The 20,638-nt window shown below is 35.4% G+C and overlaps 1 protein-coding gene and 1 long non-coding RNA gene across 4 annotated transcripts in view; one reads left to right on the forward strand and one right to left on the reverse strand.

Annotated features, from left to right (window-relative positions):
- The window catches only part of NBEA (neurobeachin), a 509,659-nt gene that overhangs the window by 317,238 nt on the left and 171,783 nt on the right, over positions 1-20,638 (reverse strand). For 2 of the 3 annotated variants that reach the window (XM_027792046.2, XM_005241160.4), the window contains exons 23-29: positions 17,032-17,249; positions 15,378-15,531; positions 7,529-7,537; positions 4,916-5,096; positions 3,672-3,802; positions 2,190-2,297; positions 306-474 (exon numbers count right to left, since the gene is read on the reverse strand). In XM_027792046.2, coding sequence (XP_027647847.2) covers positions 306-474; positions 2,190-2,297; positions 3,672-3,802; positions 4,916-5,096; positions 7,529-7,537; positions 15,378-15,531; positions 17,032-17,249 — 970 coding nt within the window. Of the gene's footprint in view, positions 1-305; positions 475-2,189; positions 2,298-3,671; positions 3,803-4,915; positions 5,097-7,513; positions 7,538-15,377; positions 15,532-17,031; positions 17,250-20,638 lie in introns of all 3 variants that reach the window. The other variant, XM_055802616.1, reaches the window with a different exon arrangement.
- LOC114013148 (uncharacterized) lies at positions 13,209-17,163 on the forward strand. Its single transcript, XR_003556020.2, has 3 exons — positions 13,209-13,649; positions 14,809-14,959; positions 17,061-17,163. It is a non-coding gene; the product is annotated as an uncharacterized LOC114013148 (long non-coding RNA).

Below are 20,638 nucleotides of genomic sequence, written 5' to 3' on the forward strand. Positions count from 1 at the left end.
ATCGACTGTCTCATACTTTATAGCTTTAACTCCATCAGGCACCCTGTTTCTTTTTAATTATTTTCAAGTTAAAGGAAAAAAGCCATAAAAAAGCAATATGCCAGTGAAAACTAGTTATACCCTATGAGCAAATATACAGAATAACTGAAATCTGCCAAAGTATGTTAAAGAGCCAAATAATTAGACAGGAAGAAAGTAGCAAGTAATTACCTATTAGGATCTTTAGCTGCTCATTAAAAATACTTTGTAGCAAAATTACTGCTCTAAAAAAATAATCAAGTAACATTTGAAGAAAACAAATATACCTGTACTTGTTGGTGAATTTATTTCTTGTCTGATATTTCTACCTGCCTGGCTCCCAGACCTTGCAGTTTCTCGTTGTGGTTCTAGTATATCACGGTATTTGGAGACCATCAGAACGGAAATAAAGTAGACTACTGCCAAAGCTAAGAACTGAGCCTGTTTGCTGTCATCCTGTGTTGGAGAAAAAGGAACAGATCTATAATATCAGACATTTCCATAGAATTTTCACACAAGAACATCACAAGGCGTAATAAATAATATATTTCTGAAACATTGTATCTGTTAGTATAGTAGCAAATGGATTACATAGATGATTTAATGGATTTTTAGTGGAGTACTATGAACATAGCGTGTATTAAGTACTGAATTTTACAGGTAATTTGGTCACTACACAAGTCTCTGGGACTGTGGAGCCAATGGGCCTTTCAGAACAGAGGCCTGATTCTGCTCTGGAAGTGCTTTCAAGGCTTCCCAACTGCAAGGGCAACTGACTTTAGCTGCCCCAAGGATGAGACTCCGAAAGCTCTGGCCACACAAGAAGGTAAGGGGTACTACTGCTAAGAGGGAGAACTAAGCTCAACAGATGCTTTTCTAGCTAACACTGGATGCATAAGCAGGCATAACAGCTTCTGGTAACATGTAAAAGCAGGAGGGATATGATCACTGTTTTTTTTCCAGCAATAAATCCCAGCTCCTACATTCTGTCTTCTCCTTGAACAGGACTGTCAGCAGCAACCCTAGCTTTCCAGGACTCTGATTTAAGTAAAGGCCAGGACCACGACAACTTCACTGTCTTCCTCCCACGCCACATATTCCACTGTTCTATGGCAACTACCATCAATGGCTTAGGTATCATCCTGATTAAGCTTAAGTTGCTGTAGCTCATCTGAAATATTTTTTTTTTATTATTATTATGGTGTAAAACTCAACACGGTAGACATAAAGACTTCAGCTTCTATCTACTCCTATAGCGGTTTCACAATTCCACAATTATGCATTTTCTGTGACAAATCCAGTGCTTGCCTGCCATGTTTTCTGGGTGTTATTTAATTTGGCTGCATGTCTTAGCAGTTCTTAAAATAACAGAAATCTTCTTATTAACTTTCATGGAAATGCCAGAAACAGCATTTCCCCATTCCCTTCTACTCTACTTAAGAAGGGTAGGTGAGAGAAGATCTCCACCCAAATTCAACCTTGCCCTTTCAAGATGATCAGGTCATCCTGACAGATACTTTTTTTGTGTGTCAAGTTCTACTTTCTTCTTTTTAAAGTTATTTCTAACATCAATCTTCACTTCAATCTACTCGAACTTAGGTTGGAGAAGTTTAAGCATACCTATTGGTGTATATATAATAGTAATTCCTATTGTACTTATTTCCAAAAAAACCCACATTGTGATGCATTTATGCTAAAAAAACTATGGAAAAATCTGAAAAACAACAAAAAAATATATTTACATATAGTGTGTATAAATATATATGTTTAGCAGAAGTAAAAACTGTCTTTATAAATCAATTTGCTGCAGTTCTGTAATACATATAGTAATTCTTCCTCCTACCGTGGTTGGAAAAATAGCTGACACCTTTAGTAATCCAGTTTTAATCAACATAAGACATAATTGATTTTTTCTGGCTGTGATTATTTGGCTAATGTAAGATCAAGTCTGACTGTTAAACACAGTTAGCTACTAATCTGAAATAGCTTACCAGTATGATTTTAAAGTGCAGAAAGTGGCTGGTAGTTACAAAGCCACAAGCAGATGGTTTGCAGATAATATACAAAGTACAACACATGAAGGGTATTTTTAATTCCGGTGCAATCAAAATCTCTTTCAAAATATAAGTGATGATTTTGCAGAAGAAAGAATTACAGCACATATTACTCACCACATCACGAAAAACAACTGCTCGTAGACGATTAATATCAACATCCTGAAGAAGCCTATCAGGGTCTTTTATAGGAGAAAGATTGCCAGGGACATTTTCAAGGGGAGTCTAAAAATAAAAAGTAGTGAGATTTTTGTCTATCCCCCCCACCCCCCACCCCCAAATATCAAAGCATGTCTGTTAGAACCTTAATTTGACACCTTTTTTAGATATTGCATCAACCTTAGATTCTTTTTTACCACCAATAAGCTTCCAACATAATACTCAGAAAAGGGTTCTAGAAATAAAGCAATGTTATGAATTATTATCTTAACACTATTTAGATAAAAAATTTTACATCTTCCCAGTACCTCAGAACTGTATCTTTTCCCAGAGTTACAATAATTTGCACACAAAAGGTTATTTCAGATTAGAGTTGTCTCATAGCAGTACAATAAATTATTTCTAGTATGTTTGTTAAATTTAAAAATGATGAGCAGAATAATTTTGAAAAATCAGTTTATGTTCATGTTACTGAGAATTATTACAGACTACTTACAGAATAACTGCTATTATTACAAATGCATAGAGTAGTATGCTTCCTTTAAAAAATGATAATGTATTACAAATGATGCCTAAACACCTAAAAGTCTCCTTATACTGATTTGCTTTGCACTGAATGTGATAATGTGGAGAAATGTAATGTTTTGGTGTGATTTAATGAAATAATTTTGTGAAAGTAGCTCAGTTTGTAAATGCTATCTGAAAGTCTTTAGAGAAGAAAACCCGCTGAATTTAGTAATGAAAATATAGTAGCCAAAAAAGGGATTTTTTTACATCATACGAAGTGTTGTATTGTAGGCATGGGCTGTGCTAAATTCTCTGAGATTTGAATTTCAGGACTTCCAAAGTCTTAAAGTCACCCCCCCCCCCCATTTTTATTAATTATTCATTAGTAATTATAATGAAATTATAAATTAATAACAATAAACACAAATAAAAGCTATTAATTAATTATTAATTATAAAAATGAATGATGAATTAATGAAACCGGAAAACTAAGCTGTAATTGAATATTAAATAACTTTGATTCCTAAAACCAGATAGAAAATACTGATGTCTAATATGCATTCAGAGGTCTGTGGAAGTTGTCAGGACTCAGATGTTCCATCAACAAAGATACGATTGCAGGATTTCATCAAAACTGCAAGTGTCCTGACAAATTAAAAAAAGCTGTGTAGGTATACATGACAGGTTTAAGGGGATGACTTCTTTGAAGTAGACCAAGCAAGAGTGAAAAAGCTTATTTAAAATTACTCCAGTCATACTACTGTGTTAATGTTTTCTTGTTTCAAATAAACCCCCTCACATTTACTTTAAATCAGTTAACAGCAAAACCCTAAGCTTTTGCCAAATATTTGAGAAGGCAGTTACAATTATTTTCTGATCCTATGAAGCCGTAGCATGGATGTCATTGCTGCTGGTAACTGAGGAGTGGGTTACCTTGGTTGCTGCTGCTGCAGTTACACCCTGAAGAGCATCTTGAGTTTTACTGCTGATTAATGATGTCTTGTTCACTCTTTCTCTCTGCCTTTGCCGACATTCTAAGCAGTTTCTCACAGCCACACAACAAACTAAAAATACGTTACGAAAATGTTACAAACTGGAGTATTTTGTCATTATTATAGGCAGATCATCAATTAGCAATCTGTATATCTAATTTGATATGACAGTAACCATATCCAAATAACAAGTGCCACATAGTTCTCACATTAGGTTCTCTGTTGGTGCTAAGAAAGCATGATGTTGACTTATTTATTTTATTCTTTAGTTGAACAACTGAATGTTTTATATAACTGATATATCACTACATTAACATTTGAAAATTATGAATCCTTGAACTGGAGCTCTTGTACATTATTGATTTGTTATCAACACTTAAAATCTGAAAGTACTTATGTACAGCTAGAATAGAAAAAAATAGTAGGCAGTAATTTAGAATTTGATGAAAAATGATCATTGAGCATAAATCACAACTTTTATTTTAGTGGCAGTATAATTATCAGTGACCTAATGAGTGGTATGAATAATAACAGGACAAAATCTGAGTACAAAAACTATTCATCATTTGAGAGATTAAAAAGTATGTTGGATGTAACATTAGCAAAACAGCACCATGCCAGATGACAGTCAAAATTTAATGTTTGCAAGGATAAACTGATAGAGTTTGCATAGAATAGTTTGAATTCTTCATAAATTTAAAAATTTCCTAAATTAACTGTAACAGTATATAGCAAATAGTGAAGAGAGGTGCCAGACTGTTGCAACATGTATTAAGGTCTACAGAGTCTGCACGTGCATCCCACGCTTTTTCTTACATAGCCTATAAATAGTCTTCCAAATCCATGGAGACCTGGATAAGGAAACCTGCAACATGCAGGTAGCAAAGCAGTTTTAAGGAAAAAAAAAATCTCAATTTATTTAATTATATTTAATATTTTTACTCCCCCAAAATATAAACAATTTGAAACGTATAAGAAAGAACAATCTCAGACATGTCATTTTAGCTTATTCTTGTGCCTAAATTGAATCAACCATAAAACTGTCTCAAATCAATAATAAACAGGATTTTTATGTTATCACATCATAGTCAGTACAAGTCCTTTCCTACATGTGTCACTATTTGATCCATCTGTAGCTCATTGATCTGTAAGTAATTATTTAATACATACTGTCTGCCAACTTACCAAGCCTTAGGCACTGTCGCATTAGACCTCCAGAAGACATGTTTTTTTCAGCTTCAATCTCACTAAAATTTAGAGAACTGGCAAATACTAGTACATCAACCATTGCCATCAGACGGCTGAGAAAAGTTACTGCTGTCTCTGCTGACATTCCCTGTGTCACTTCAATATTTTCCAATTCAGTCTTTAAAAGGAGATAATTGAATTAAACATTTTGAACACAACTGGAATATAAAGACAGCACATACACATACAAATCTAAATTGTTATGCCTAATGACAAAAACGTTAAAGAGTTACTTAAAAATCTCCTACTATTTACGTAAATTCGAATTAAGACAGCACAAAGAGTGAGAAAATTATTTACATTTACATGCTGTAATAGATGAGAAAAAGTCTAATATAAATGAGAAGGTTTTTAGCAACTATGTAAAGACAAAGTGTGGCCAGATAGTAAAACAATGCACGGTATCTATGGGTGCAACATACTCTTACATTCTTCCATAGGCTAAGCAAACTGACAGGTAACAGATGAAAGTAATTACTGTCTGTACAGCTTTTATGTTCCTTTAGATAAACAAGTAAATGTGAGGAGTGGAGTGGGAAAAAACACGGTATTGCCCTGTTTCCATGAATCGATTCTCCCTGGGAATGCTTATACCATATCGGGACCTGACAAAGTCCAATTCTCCTGGAGATCAGAAGACAGAACGTTTACTCCCTCATGACAGCAACAGGGGGAAGTAAAAACATGACAAGTTATATGGCACGCAGCTCACACTTCCCAGAGAATGGCTATTTCTTTCCTAATATAGTGTTGGATTCTCCTTAATGGGAATCCACAGAAAAATGCTGAATGAGGTCAGTATTTCTGAAATCTGAAAGGGGCCATGTTTTTCTCCAAAAAGATACTTAGAAGTCCAGGGTCATGTTTTCAAGTGCATTCAGGTGTTGAACAGTGCAGATACATAAGGAAACAATAAGTTTAATTAAAAAAATAAATATCTGTTTAAACACTTTTACCTCTGGAGCTAGGAAAAACTGAAAACAGGATTTAGTACTTGACTGTGTCCACATTTATATGCCTAAATACTATTTTTGAAATTGTTTACAGATGTTTGCTTCTTACTGTCAACAAGATTTCAGATCTCAGGGCTTTTCTGAACATGGAGTTCAGTCCCTCTGAAAATTATTACTTTTGTTAGGTTTGTTTATTTTTATTAATTTGCTTAGAAGTATTTTTAAAAAATATTCAAAATGTATTTTTTGCTGTTAAGGCCATTTCCTTCCAAAGAAAAATACAGAAAAATAAAAATTTCTTTATTTCCATACTTCTAAAAAAAAACTAGTAACCTCACTCATAACTCACTTTTTAGAATACTTCACCTACAAAATTATTAAAGTGTGAACTGTGCCAAACTGTATTAAGGAAGAAACTGTTTTGAAAGATGAAGGATGTAATGTGGCATGTGTCACCACAAAGATAGATACCGCTTCATTTAATTTCTCTTCAGGATGTAACATGTCAGTTACATGAGTGATTTGGGAAGGGCTGTCATCTGTCTGATCTGCCCAATAATATCAGAAAAATGGTAAAATAACAACTCTCAGAAGAACGATTTCCAGCCTATCTTCTTTCACCAAGTCTCCCCCGCTTAGTGTGTGCTGTGTTCCTACTTTTTGGAATAAGTTGCTGGATTTTTATAACAGACTGGAACATCATTTTCGAAAGCACTCATCCAAAGAAAACATATTTGCAAAAATCTATAGCTGTAAGTCTCCTAGAAAAACTCATAGGTAGTTATAAAAACTTTAACTTTGAACTCATGCTTGAAATAACTTCAGGCTTGCTAGCAGCCAACTGACTGCCTGCTGTTGATTTTTCTTAAGCTTCAATTGTATTGCATCAATCATAGTCTTAAACCTCCTCAGAATACTCATTGCTTTTTTTTTTACAAGTTATGTAATAAATTCATTTTATATAACACTTTACTTCATTTTACCAAGACTTTTGCAGACTTTGAATTGAAAAAAATAAAATCTTTTTTTACAAATTTCCCTAAAATTCTGCTGGATGGAAGTAAAAAATGACATTTTACAGCAAAACTTACCATCAGTTCTACCTGTTAAATACAGCACATTGATACTCTAATGATGTTTAAAATAAGATCCATTATTTAATCAAGCTGCTTTCAGGTATTAGCAATATTTTAGAGAGATGCAGCTCAAAAACTCTTTAAAAAGTGAACAGATCACCATCTCATGACTATTCAGCATACTTTAAAAGCAGTAACAAGTCTCCCATATAATTAACGTGTTCAGGGCCTAAAGAATTCTTCTATTAACAACCGTATTTATAACTTAAACTAGCTCATGGGCCTGCCTACATTCAGTCCGGCAGCCAACAGTAAGCATGATACTTGACAATGCGTTAAGTTACTCAAGGGAAACATGTTAGGAAAAGTTAATGATTACCCTAATACATTCCTATTCACATCCTACTACATGATACAGGAAAATAATAATGGTAATAAAAAAGCGCCAAAATATTAAATGATCAAAAAAAAGGTATTTTTTGAAAATGCAAAAAAATGAAACTTACAGCAGCAATACTAACCTTAGAACCCTGGACATGCAACAGACAAAACAGACAACAGATCACAACAATAAAAGAAAAAGAAAATTATTTAAGTTAACTAAAAATACAATGTAAAATTGAAACAAATTAGTATCTTGGAATTACACATTTGTTTAATTTGTAATTAGAACAGCAAAATATTTCAGCTCAGAATGAACATTTGAAAATAAAGACTTCCAAAAGACAGCTATGCATAAGGAAAACTGTAAATCTTGTACTATGGCATTCATGTAAACACTGATTCTTCCAAACCAATGTACATCTTTTATATAGTACATACAGCAATTTTATGAAGCCATGTAAACCAAAGTGATGTTTTTACTGATTGTATAGAAATAAAATTATTGCTTTGCAACAAGCCATTCAACTGAAATGTAATAAAATATTTAATCCTTGTATGAGAAGGCAAATATGTTTAAAATGCTTTGACGAAACACATGTACGTCACAAAAAGCAAACTGGTTCTTCATGCACAATGCTCCTTCCTTTGAAGCAACACAAGATAGCTCCTTTTGTACATTCATTTGGGTGGGATTCCTTCAACCTAAATCACTATCATACCAGGTATTTAAATGCTTTTGAACCACAGAAAGAAAATAAAATTAAAGATTCACTGTGCCCCTGGGACAGAGTTAGTCTTCAAATTCCAATGTTCACAATTACATAGGTGTGTTAGATTTTTATGTTTTAGTTGTAGATAGATGCACTTTCTCTCTTATGACAATAGGCAAGGAACTAATCCTCAAGTTTTAACTGGTTACATTTTAAAAAGGGAAAGAAACTGAATTTTCAAGAGTTTGTCAATATTTTTGTCATTTAAATAGTTGGAAAACCTAATCTAGCAGAAAGAAAACCAAGATGAAACAAACTGCTTGCTTTCCTGTCAGAACAGAAAATACCATGTTCAACCAGTTTTTAAGTGTGTCTTCCCCTTTTATAGATGGAGGTACCTCGAGAATTGAACTGTGGCTATTATCTCTCAATTACTAGCTGACAGTTTTTACATCAGTGTACCACTGTTGATTCTCAGAATTTTTACAGATCACACAGCAGCCGTGGCATCACATGAGTCATGAACACAGTAATGCTAACAATATATACAGAACATACAGAAAAATATCTCATCTTGGCTTTTAATGCACAAACCTAATAAGGCTGTCTTTAAATGTTTGAGCATTGTAGCCAGCTGTTCATGTAACACCAGCAACTCTCAGATCACAGTTTGAGAGCTGCTGCTTTAAAAGCTGCAAGCAAGAATTAGAATTATAGACTTCACAGAATAAGTGGGAAAACAAACTAATTGCAAGGGGTCTGGAAATTTACTCTCCATTGTCACATAGATTTCAACTCCTCAAATTTCTTTTGCCTTACTCAGTGTCCTCAAGTACTTGTCACAGCTGCTATTCTTGTAATAAGCAATGATTAATTCAAATTCCTAGCTTGTACACAGTGTTTTATCTGGCAACCAGCTGCTATTAACAGAAAGCATCTCTGCAAACCTTTTTCTTTACAGCTCCTCAAATATGCTTTTTACACACTTGTACACCACCTTAAAAATGTCTTCCTTACAGCTGTAATTAAAAAGAAAAAAAAGCCTCAAAGACCTCCCCACAGAAAGGAGAAAAAAAAAAAAAAAGGTTATCAGTATTTTATATTTTATAGCCTCCCTATAATATTGGCAGAATTATCTAATTCCCCAATTTAATAAGACATCAGAATCAACACTGCAACACACTCCAGCTTATATTGCAAAACAACAAAATAGGGTGTATTTTTTTGTTACACTTGCTTCAGTTTCATATTGTTTCATATATACAATCGACAGTGCTTTAAAAACACCAGCATCAGAAGCAAGGCCTTGTACAGACCCTGAGACAGGGGTGGCATAGAACTGAAATCAAGGGAAATATTAAAATATGTGGAAATAATTACTGCATATTACAGCAAACTTTGCCATGTATTCCATGCAAACATACAACCTTCACTGTGCTTGAGTCACTCACAGATTTGTGAGTGGTTTCCTTACATAGATAATGATTCTTTCTTTTTCCTATTCATATTTAAAGGCTCATGTTCACAGCACTGTTCAGATCATCCTAGTCTGGATTAAAAAACAGGACAGCAAAAGGCAAATTTCTATTACAGTAATTCCAAGCCACTTGAGAGGAATTACAGGGATGTGGTCAGAACATGCACAGAGGCGATGAGGAAGGCTAAGGTCCATTTGGAATTAGATCTGGCAAGGGAGGACAAGAACAACAACAAAACCCTATTCGAGTACGTCAGCAGGACAAGGATGACTAGGTAAAATGTGGGCCTGCTGTTGAATGAGGTGGGTGCCCTGCTGACAAAGGACACAGAGAAGGCAGAGCTACTGAATGCCTTGTTTGCTTCAGCCTTTACTGCCAAGGCTGGCCCTCCAGTTTCCCAGACCTTGGAGGCAAGAGAGGAGGTCTGGAGAAAGACTTTCCTTTGGTTGAGGAGGATCGGGTTAGAGATGACTTAAGCAAACTTGACACTCACAGATCCGCGGGCCCTGATGGGGGATGCACCTCCCAGTGCTGAGGGAGCTGGCAGATGTTATTGCCAGGACACTCTCCATCATCTCTGAAAGGTCATGGAGGACTGGAGAAAAGGCACAGTCACTTCAGTCTTTGAAAAGGGCAAGGAGAACCCAGGAAACTACAGGCTAGTCAGCCTCACCTCCATCCCTGGAAAGGTGATGGAACACATCTTGGAGGACATCACAAAGCACGTGGAGGAAAAGAAGGTCATCAGGAACAGTCAACGTGGATTCACCAAGGAGGAATTACGCCTGACTAACCTGGTAGCCTTCTAGGATGGAATGGCTGGCTGAGTAGATGAGGGGAGAGCAGTAGATGTTTTGCCTGTGTAGCCTGGAGAAGAGAAGACTGAGAGGGATCTTATCAGTGTATGCAAATACCTTGAGGGCCAGTGTCAGGAGATGGGGCCAGGCTCTTTTCAGTGGTGCCAAGTGACAGGACAAGAGGGAACAGGCACAAACTTCAACACAGTGTGTGTTCCATCTGAATATGAGAAAGAACTTCATTACCTTGAGGGTGACAGAGTGGAACAGGCTGCCCAGAGAGGTTGTTGAGTCTCCTTCTCTGGAGACATTCAAAACCTGCCTGGATGTGACTGTGCCGCCTGCTCCAGGAGAACCTCCTTTGGTGGGGCGGGGGAGCTAAATGATCCCCACAGGTGTCTTCCAACGCTAAGCATTCTGTGCTAAGCATTCTGTGCTTCTGTAATTCAATAGTGAAGAAATTCTATAATTAAGATTGCCTGTTCTACAGCAGACAAAGGATCATGGAGTAATCTTCCACCCAGCCCAGAATTGCCATTTCATGCCAAGTCCTAACTATGCAAAGGAAAAAATCTTGTTGAAATTGGAAATTCCCCAAACATTCATCTTTTTAAAAAAACTGTGACAGTACTGTTTTTTCAGCAAGGGAGAGAACACAATACAGAATCTGTTGCAGAAAAGAAGAAAAAACCTGCAATTTCTCTGATATTCTGAAAGTAATTTTGCTAAAATTATCTCTTGGCTCTTTTCTGCATATAGCCCTAATTAATTCAAACATCCAATATTCAGCATCTATGCTATTAATGAGAAATAGGTGAAATACCTTTAAAGAAATACGAGAGGCAATGGGACACATTTAATAACAACTAACTGTAGCAGATTGTTGAGATGAGAGTTTTGTAACAGACATTTAGGACTTCCAAGAATTAGCAGCCCAGGATGAGGCTTTGTTTCAACTCAGGCTGACACACTGAAGTCAAGGAAGTGTGAATAGGTAGGACTGTGAGAATAATAAAGGAACTCTGTTTCTGTCTGTCATCTTCTCTGTAAGAAAACAAGCTACCTCACAACAAGAGGCTGGATTCAGCTCCAGGTTAACAGTCATTGCAGCAGGATCTGGCTTATTATCCACTAGGTGTCTACATGAAAGAGCACTGAATAATTTGCTTCTATTGAGCGGATCTCCACTAGCTAGAAATCTAGTCCACCTGCAAGTACTTCAAGTGGATAGCTAAATTTACTCTAATCTCTTCCTGAATTCCATCCTGTTTTATCATCCTCAAGTAAAAGGGTGGAATGATCTTTACTGTGTGTTCTATAGCCTTTTTGGTCTCATATTTTATTATTCCAGACAGAAATGTAAATTAATTTTTAGAAGTAGATGTAAATACTTGTGCTACGCCTCAAATACAACACACTAGGAGGAAATAAGTGAGAATACTACTTTGAAATGTCAGTATGGGCCCAAAAGGCCTTCAGTGAGAATATTTGAGTACCCAATTCATAAGAGTGAAAAAGGAAGAAATTAAGTAAAATGAGCTCATACTTGTTGATAAACTAAATATATGTGTTCTACAGGATCTACAAAATGTGACTATTTTGACGCCTCAGAAAAGCTCCACAGAATAGAGATATGGAGGATCAGAGGCTTCCAAAGACAGACTAAGCAAGACGAAGACTCTGTGGATTCAAACAGGTAGACAAGGAGATATGACTCAAGCCTATAAAATCATAAATAATATGGAGATGAATAAAGACATGATTAACCACTCCTTTCATAGCATAAATAGTAAGGCATATAGTGACTTTATACTTTTAAGCGGGCTTAAATAAACAAAGACAAGAAGGGCTTCAAAGGTTATATAATTACTTTGTCAGACTCGATGCCATAGGATATCACGGAGGCTAAAAGAGTAAGAAGCTTCAAAAAAGATTAGATAGAGTCTAGAAGGATAAATTCCTCAGCGGTTATTAAACTTGACAGCCCAGACGCCCTCTCTAGCTGTTAAAATCCTCAATGCTGAAGCAAAGTATCATTAGAATCACAAAATCATAGGATTATTTAGGTTGGAATAGACCTTTAAGATCAAGTCCAACCATTAATCCAGGACTGCCAAGTCCATCATTAAACTCAGACTACTGTATTTTGATCTAAGTTGCAAACAGTTGCTGTTAGAGGCAGAATGATAAAACCAGTCAGGCCTTTGGGCTGATCCAGTAAGGCAGTTTAGGTAACCTGTGAACAGCTTGCTTTTGTTAGAGTAGTGCAGTACTGCTTGACTGGACTTCTAATACTGTGCCTAGTTTAAATTACAGAATCACAAAATCACACAGAATCACAGAATGGTTTAGGTTGGAAGGGATTCATGAGACGCAACATAAAATTCGGACTGTACATCTTGTTGAAAAAAAAATCATTAATGTAATTAGGCACAACACAGCAGATTCCATCTGAAAATCAAGAAACGCTTTTACATTGTGGAGGTGACTGAGCACTGGCACTTGTTGCCCAAGCAGCTGGTGGAGTCTTCATCCTTGGAGATACTCAAAAGTCATTTCAGCACAGTCCTAGACAATTAACTCTTGGTGGCCCTGCTTAAGCAAGGGGTTTGGACCAGATGATCTTCAGAGGTCCCTTTCCAGCCTCAGCCATTCTGTGATTCTGTGATTCCTTGAAGTGGTGAGGGAGAAAGTGTATTGATTCTTTCCTCCCTTGAGAGTTACTCGGGCAGACAGTGTCACTAGAAGGCCTGCCATAAGTGTTTTTATGCAGTGGAGATGTCATATCAAACTTCCAGTGTCAGACCTCTTTTCTCTTCCAATTAGCAGCTATTGGAAGGAAGAGAGCAAGACAGAGTCTTCTGTAACTGATTGTAAGCACTGGACTACTTTGCCCTATCCAGACTGAGAAGAAACACATCCTAACAGCAGCCCATCCACTTTCTCCACAGCAGTTCAAGGATGCAAAAATATTCGAAGTCTGAGAATCAGTACGAAACTTCTTCTCATTCATCATATGACGGATATTCAGAAATGGTCTGATGCCCAACAGGACATCTGGTCCCTTCATAACTGTGATTCAGAACAATACTGAGGGAGAGGGACCTTCTCGACAACAAAGAATGTGTTTGGCTCTTTGTATGATGAATAAATCCACCTTCCTGCTAATGTTTATGGATGGGCAATGATGGAACAGGGAAGGAGTTGAATGGGAGGAAAGAAGTTCTCTGCTAGGTGGAAGTGATGAATGAAATCATCACCTAGAAAGTGAAGGTAATTTGTGATGTTATCAATTACTTCTCCCCACTTTTCCTGTATATCTGGGGCAAAAGTAATCTTTTTTTATTATTTTATTTCATAAAGTAGGATTAATTCAGTTTGAAGACAGCTACTGGAAATGTATTTATTTATATCAATGCATGAAAATCACTACAATTGTAGCAAGGCAGTATCAACACACAATATTTTAACAAAAGGATGTGTAATTTATAAAGCTGTATCAGCTATCTATCTATATACATACACACACACATCTCTCCAGAACAAATAGAGGGAAATGGTGAAGTGCTAAATTATTATCATATAGAATGGCTCTGCATGAACTAGAATAAGAGCTAAAAACATGAATGACATTCAATGGAATTACAGCCTAATTAATGCTGTGTCTGTTTTATAGTTTTATATAAAAGATGGCAATGAAAACTTCTTCATTCTCAAATAATACCTAAAAGGTTTGTTTTAAAAAATCTCTCCCAATGTCCTTTTATGTAAAGACTGATAGTACAGTCTGCATCTCAGGATGGCTTGGTGTGCACTCATACTTGTCAATATTTACAATGAAGCACTTGCAAGATCTTTTATTCAGCAACCTTGATGTCATTCTTCTGACAACAGAGAACTATAGTGTTTCCTGTGAGTCCTGCGCTTTTGCTTATAGCAAATATTGTCCCAGTTAATACAGTGAAAATAGTAGACACCATTTTACTATTAATTGCCTGGCTGAAAGTCATATCAATGTTTAGCCAATTGATAGTCCACCCATTCTTACCTTTCAAATAAAATTGTGCAAAATAGGTTTTTCTGCTAGCTAACTAGAAGTAATAGTAGAGGCAAAGTAAATTTATCTCAGTTGCTGAATGGCTAGAACAAGGAATTGAACTTTCACTGCCAAACTACATTTGTAGGCTCCAGGGCCTACTAGCTACGTTACTTCAAAGGAGCCTCTGTGTCCCTTCTGGCCTCATTTGCTCCCCTTTCAAAGACCTGTATTCACTGCAGATACTTACAGCATGCTCAAGCTAAAATGTTTAGTATGAAAGAAATAGTTACAGATATGTGCACAGACAAGGCACCACATTCAAATACTGTAATTATTAACAACAATGCAATATTTACAACATATTTTTCTATTTTTCATGAATCATTCTACCAGGCTACTTTGCCTGCCTGAGCTGTGATCACTGAAAGAACTTCCAACTTACTAAGAACATCGGAGTGGATAAAAATATCAGACTATTTCAATACAAGACTGGAGAAAAAAAAATGAAACTAAGGTCAGGACCTACTGAAGGAAGAAATAAACAGTAAGTAGTGAAGAGATGACTTCTGGTGTCATTTGGCATGCAAACAAATGGTGGTCATGCAAAACAGATTTATTAATATCAATAACTAGCCATCATAAAGCATGTAATTTTGTTACAGTAATCAAGATTCATAACCATGATCCTAATGGTCTTCTCTTTCAAACAAAATACTAAATACCTAAGAAATATTATTCTTACTTAGTAGTACTTCTCTAATAAAGTTAGCATTTCACATGCAAAATATTATAAACACTCTGTACATCATAGCTTAAGAGTTTCGATTATAAATTAATTTTTTTGAAGGAATTGGCAGGGGGGGTACAGGAGTCCCTAAAGAAGAGAAGTCAACCGCAAATAGTGGTTTGTATTATTAACAAAAGTTTCTGTTATGACCACTAGGTGGAAATATTGTACTTACAGTTGGGGATGTGGCTGCTGACAGCAATGGTAAAATTCCTCCACAAGCAATAATAATATTGTCTACCATCTGGGAAATGAGGTGTATTGTGTTGTGTACAAAAATAATATTTTCATTGCTATTGACAAAATCCATCACAGACTTTGTGGAGTGACTGCAAGAACAGAAGAAAGAATGGGTTAAAAACAAACAGTTAAAATAAAAGCTTAGATAAATTTACTCTTTGCAACCAGACTGTGAAAGTTTCTTTGCTATAAAGGCAAAATCTGGTCTACAAAACTTTGCATGTAAATTGTCTAAAAATATGAACAGAACTAGTTTAATGGACAAATTGATTGCTACCTATTTTCACACCAGGATTAGTTTCAGATAAACAGTTGAGAACGATTCGTTAACTGTGTATCCCCATCAACCACCACTTCACTTCATAGGCAGGTCTGCTGAAAGCAGTGGTGTTGTTTCTTCAGTGTGAAAGATATTTTATATAAAAGAGTTCACCATACTGCACCAGTGCCTTTTGAAGCACCCTTCTTAACACCTAATGATAACACCTGCTGGTGTTTTAAAGAAGAAACTTGATAATATAGTGATAGCTTGATCTACTATTAACAATTTATTATTTATTTATTACCTATATTAAATTTAGCATTAGAAAAAGCTCTGCAAGCCCCAGATGCTAATAAGATTAGCTGAAATCTCAGCAACTCCTAATTGGTGAGAAATTGTCTATGAAACAGTCACTCCTGAAAAATAAGAAATACTATGTGAAAATACTGTGGAATTCTAAATCTGCAAGTATGTTCTTTTCCCAAAACAACATTGTTGCCAGCCAGCAAACAAAAAATTAAAGGTTTCAGCTGAAAATATCCAAACTGAACTTTAATCTCTAAGCTTTACCTAAACACAAAATACAAATCCCTCTGAAAAATATTGCCAAATAAAAAAAATACCAAAATTATCTGTTTCCTAGTGACTATCACAGAACACCAAACTGGAAATGAAATACAATATAAATTGCTTCTTGGATGTTAACTATGCTCAGGTTTTCTGAAAATGAACTATTCTGTCCTGGGAAGTAGATTAAACAGTATCTATTATATCTAAGGGCTCTAATAACAGTAATTTATTGAGTATCTCTCTTAAAGTGTTTAAAAAAACTAGGAAATTACATTGCTTTCCTAAAATATAACCACCACAGGAATTGGCATGCAAAACAAAAGTTTGTCCACTAGAAAGAGTGATTACTTAGCAAATGTTATAGGAAAGAGGTTTTATTTATAAGATTTGCAGGTTGAGAAGCTCTCTTTTAATTGATCAGTTGAAGAAAATAGCCATTAGAAGACACACAAATCTTCCTCATGTCTGAAACAGAAGCAGCAGATCCTAATGCTAAACGTAAGCTGTAAGAGTAGCTCAGTTTAGTTAGGCATGTATAAGTTATACAGTCCCTCAAGAAAACAAAAATGGTTTTATGTGAAACAGAGCTGTAACAGGCTGGGAAGGGGTGGGAAGAGAAGATGCAAGATACAGAAGGGTACTTAAGCTAACACCAAGTCTTTCCCTCCCCACTACCCCAGTAACATCTACAACACACCTAATTTTTCCTTATTGATGGAAACACAAATCAGGAGTTAAAGAAGGAAAGAACACCTACCTTCTCCAAACATGTACATCTGTTTCTAGTGCAAAAAGCAAGTCTGTCAGGAGCCGCTGGTGCATGGGAGACCATTTAAACTCTGGAATACGAAACATAGTTGTGCGTGGACCTGGACTAAACTGTCGTCGCTGCTCTTCTGTCATTGGCATTCCTCGAAACCCCAAGTCAACACGTAAATCCCGGTCTTGCTGGGTGACAGATCGACCCTGTACTGCCTACATCAACAAGAAGGTAAAAAATCATGTTAACTTTTTGTAAAGTCTTTTTGCATGGATCACATTATTTGAGAAAGGATGGACTAAAACTTGACTGAGCACAAACTACAGGAGATGCAGATATTCCAAGGCAGGCAGTATCCTTCAGTAAAGGAGCTGCTACAGTTCAAATCAGTGAGCACTGAGGGGCTACAGCTGACCTTCCTTTCAGCTATTCACCATTTTTTTTTACACTCAGGTTCTTCACTTGAAGTATTACAAAAAAGACAAAATGCAGCATGTACAAGGTCAGCAGTAATAAGACATTGTTTATAGGAAACATCTACACTTTTTGAATATTTGATTCAAAACATGGACAAACTACACATTGATGGCTTCAAGGAATCAGTGTACTTTTAGACAGCTCCTCATTCTCCAAACCCGATTTATTAATATGGTCTTTTTAGCAGGATTATTAGAGAATCAAGTCTAGTCTCCCAAATATCATTTTAGCAATTTTGTTACTCTTGTTAATTGGCTAAAGGTTTTGTGGATCCTCAGGACACTTAGATTCTCTCAACAGGTGATGGATGTGAATTTCATTCCTCTTCAATACCTACATAGTCATGACTGTTTCCACTTGGTGATAAAGACAGATGTAAAAGATATACATAGAGGATATGATGGAGAATACCATGAAGAAAAAAGCAGCAAAGAACAAACGTTTTGATCTAACTTGATCATATTAATAATAGTAACAACAAAATTACAATGTGCAACACCTCTGAAAAGAAATACAAAGTGTGATCCTTGAAACTACTTTAAAGTGACTTTAGATTAGCTTAAAGCTGGCAAAATAGAAAATATACTTGCTTTGCTCACATATTCATTTCCTGATCTCAGTTTACTGTTTTACATCTGGAATTTAAAAGCAAAGACATTTAAGAAATATTTGTGCTAGCAATACAGAAATGGACATGGCATTGGAGTTGACTTGGAAAGCTTCTTAGATCTTTAGTCTGTTTTTGATCTTCTGTAGCCAGCATTTTGAGAGCAGAGCAGGTTCCCTTCATTCAATTAGACCTATTGGGATCAAAATTGTTACTCTTGCTTTCATTTGCTCTATTTTTTTGATGTCTTTAAATGATTCTTCTTTTCTTAGACTCATCTAAGATTCACATTTTTTACGTTAGTCTTCTGCATACTGCTTTCAACTCCATTTTCAGTCCTTCTTAGTTGGGACCATAGGAAAGAGGTAATTTTATATTCTTCAATATTTGATCTAATATTGATAAAGGCATTAACTCTTCTTAGAAGTAAGCAGGAGTTCCCATCTCTACTTTGTTGTGCAATTTGTTGCTTCTCTTCAGTCCATTTGAATAAAAGACAGCTTACTTCTTACTGATAAGGTGGGGAGCTGACTGTAGATCAAATTTTTAGAAAATTGGAAAATAGCAACTCCACATACCACTTGCTCTCTTTTGGGTATAACTACAGGTGGTTGTCATGTCAGCAGCAGTAATGGTATCATAACTCTATCGTAACAGAAGTTTTATCCAGCCAATAATACCATATTTCCAAGAATGGACTTCGATGTGTGTTGTGTAAACTGCCATGAAATCCAACTATCTGCACTTGGATGGACAGTCTTTAAGTAATTTTCAGTGTTTTCAGTTGTCTCAAAGGGATCATATCTAATGTGGCAGTTCCTATGCATGCTGCAATCAAAACACCAATCTCCAGCTCCACTGTAGATATGTTAAAATTAACACTGTTCTTTACTCATGAAAACAATAATTCTTGATTTATCTTTTATTTAATACATATTTAGATCTTTTTTTATTAATATTAACTTCATTTAAACAGAAAAGATTTAAGTATGGACAGCTTACAGTTCACAGGGTATTTTGAAACAACCAAAGAAGAGATTAAAAGATACTAATTTTGACGGTTACACAGTTGATAATTTTTTTAAAAAAAATATTTCAAAGAGATATTAATGGCTTCTGACTTAAATCAAATCAGTGTAGTTGTTCATTGATTTTAGTGGGAATAACTGTAATTTAAGTAGTAGATGGAGAATCATGGAAGTTAACTTGTAGAGTCAGACTCTGGAAGAGTACATGGTTTGTAGATAATTTACAGGTTCAGATGATATAAGGAATTTTGTGAGTAGCTGGGAGTAAAACATTTTGCTTCTCTCTTACAATGATCTGATACAAAGTTATTAAGACTTATGTATCATTTTAATCTTAACAAATAATTATAGTCTTTTAATAAATATATTAATTATTCTAATAATAAAACTTAGGGGTTTACTTTTCTATTATTCAACTTTATAGGTGAAATTAATCAAGAAAAAAGGTTAAAGAACAGAAAAGTCTGAAAGTCACACCAACAGGATTTTCTACATTAGCTACTATAAAGTAAGATTATCCTTTACAAATTCACTGTATTTATGGGTGCATATATGTACATAGCAATTGAACACTAGCATTTCCTTTGTCTTCTACTCTTTAAACAAAAAAAAAAATGCGTTTCAAAATAAAAATGGACTGCTCCTTTTTCTTGTTATCCTCCATTCATTCCATTTATCGGTTTCCATGGCATTAACAGTCTTAATTTTAAGACTTAAAGTATTTTTTTTTGAACTGATAGTAATAGGTACACTATTTCTATTGAGAGCTTTTAGGGCTTGCTCTTTATTACACCGAATACTTTTAAACATAAGGATCCCTAAGAATGCTTGATAGTGTGTCACTGATGTTGTGAGGATTTTCATAGTTTTGAAAAGTATAAGAACCTTAAACCCTTATAAAACCTGTCTAGGGAATGCAAGAGCTCCCTCTACTTTTCTCTTCAAAACAGAGGTTCTTACCATAGAAGAAAGAATTAGAAGAGAGATTGTTTCTGTATATTAGAACCCACTGGTCTGATTAATCTTTTTAATTTTTTTTTTAAAGGGGAAAGTATCCATTTTGGAAACCATGTTTCTTTAAATAAATAAATTAAAACATCAGTTCACTGGAGTTTTTCTGAAAGTATTGTCTCCCTGAAGAACAAAGAGGGCAGGCTGATCGTTGTTCTTTCATCAGATGACATGTACTTTGAGTGTACTTGAGTGTATCTCTGAAATTCTTTCTTCTGATGATTTGGTACACACTACACGGTACCAGGCAGAGCAATTTCTGACAGTCTTTGTTTGGCTCTTCTTCCATACTTTCAGGAAGTCTGCTTGAATTCAAAATCTTAGAAGAAAAATGCTGGTGTACACACAAGACGTACTGTCAGCTAGTAAAATCTTGAAGGCAGTAATTTTTTTCACCTTATAACATCCTTAAAAACAATCTTTGGTTACATGCTACAGTCTCGGAACAATGCCAGTGAGGAAACTAATCCTGTGCTTTAAA

Source organism: Falco peregrinus, chromosome 4 (assembly GCF_023634155.1).
Source record: "Falco peregrinus isolate bFalPer1 chromosome 4, bFalPer1.pri, whole genome shotgun sequence".
NCBI classification, from domain to species: Eukaryota; Metazoa; Chordata; class Aves; order Falconiformes; family Falconidae; genus Falco; species Falco peregrinus.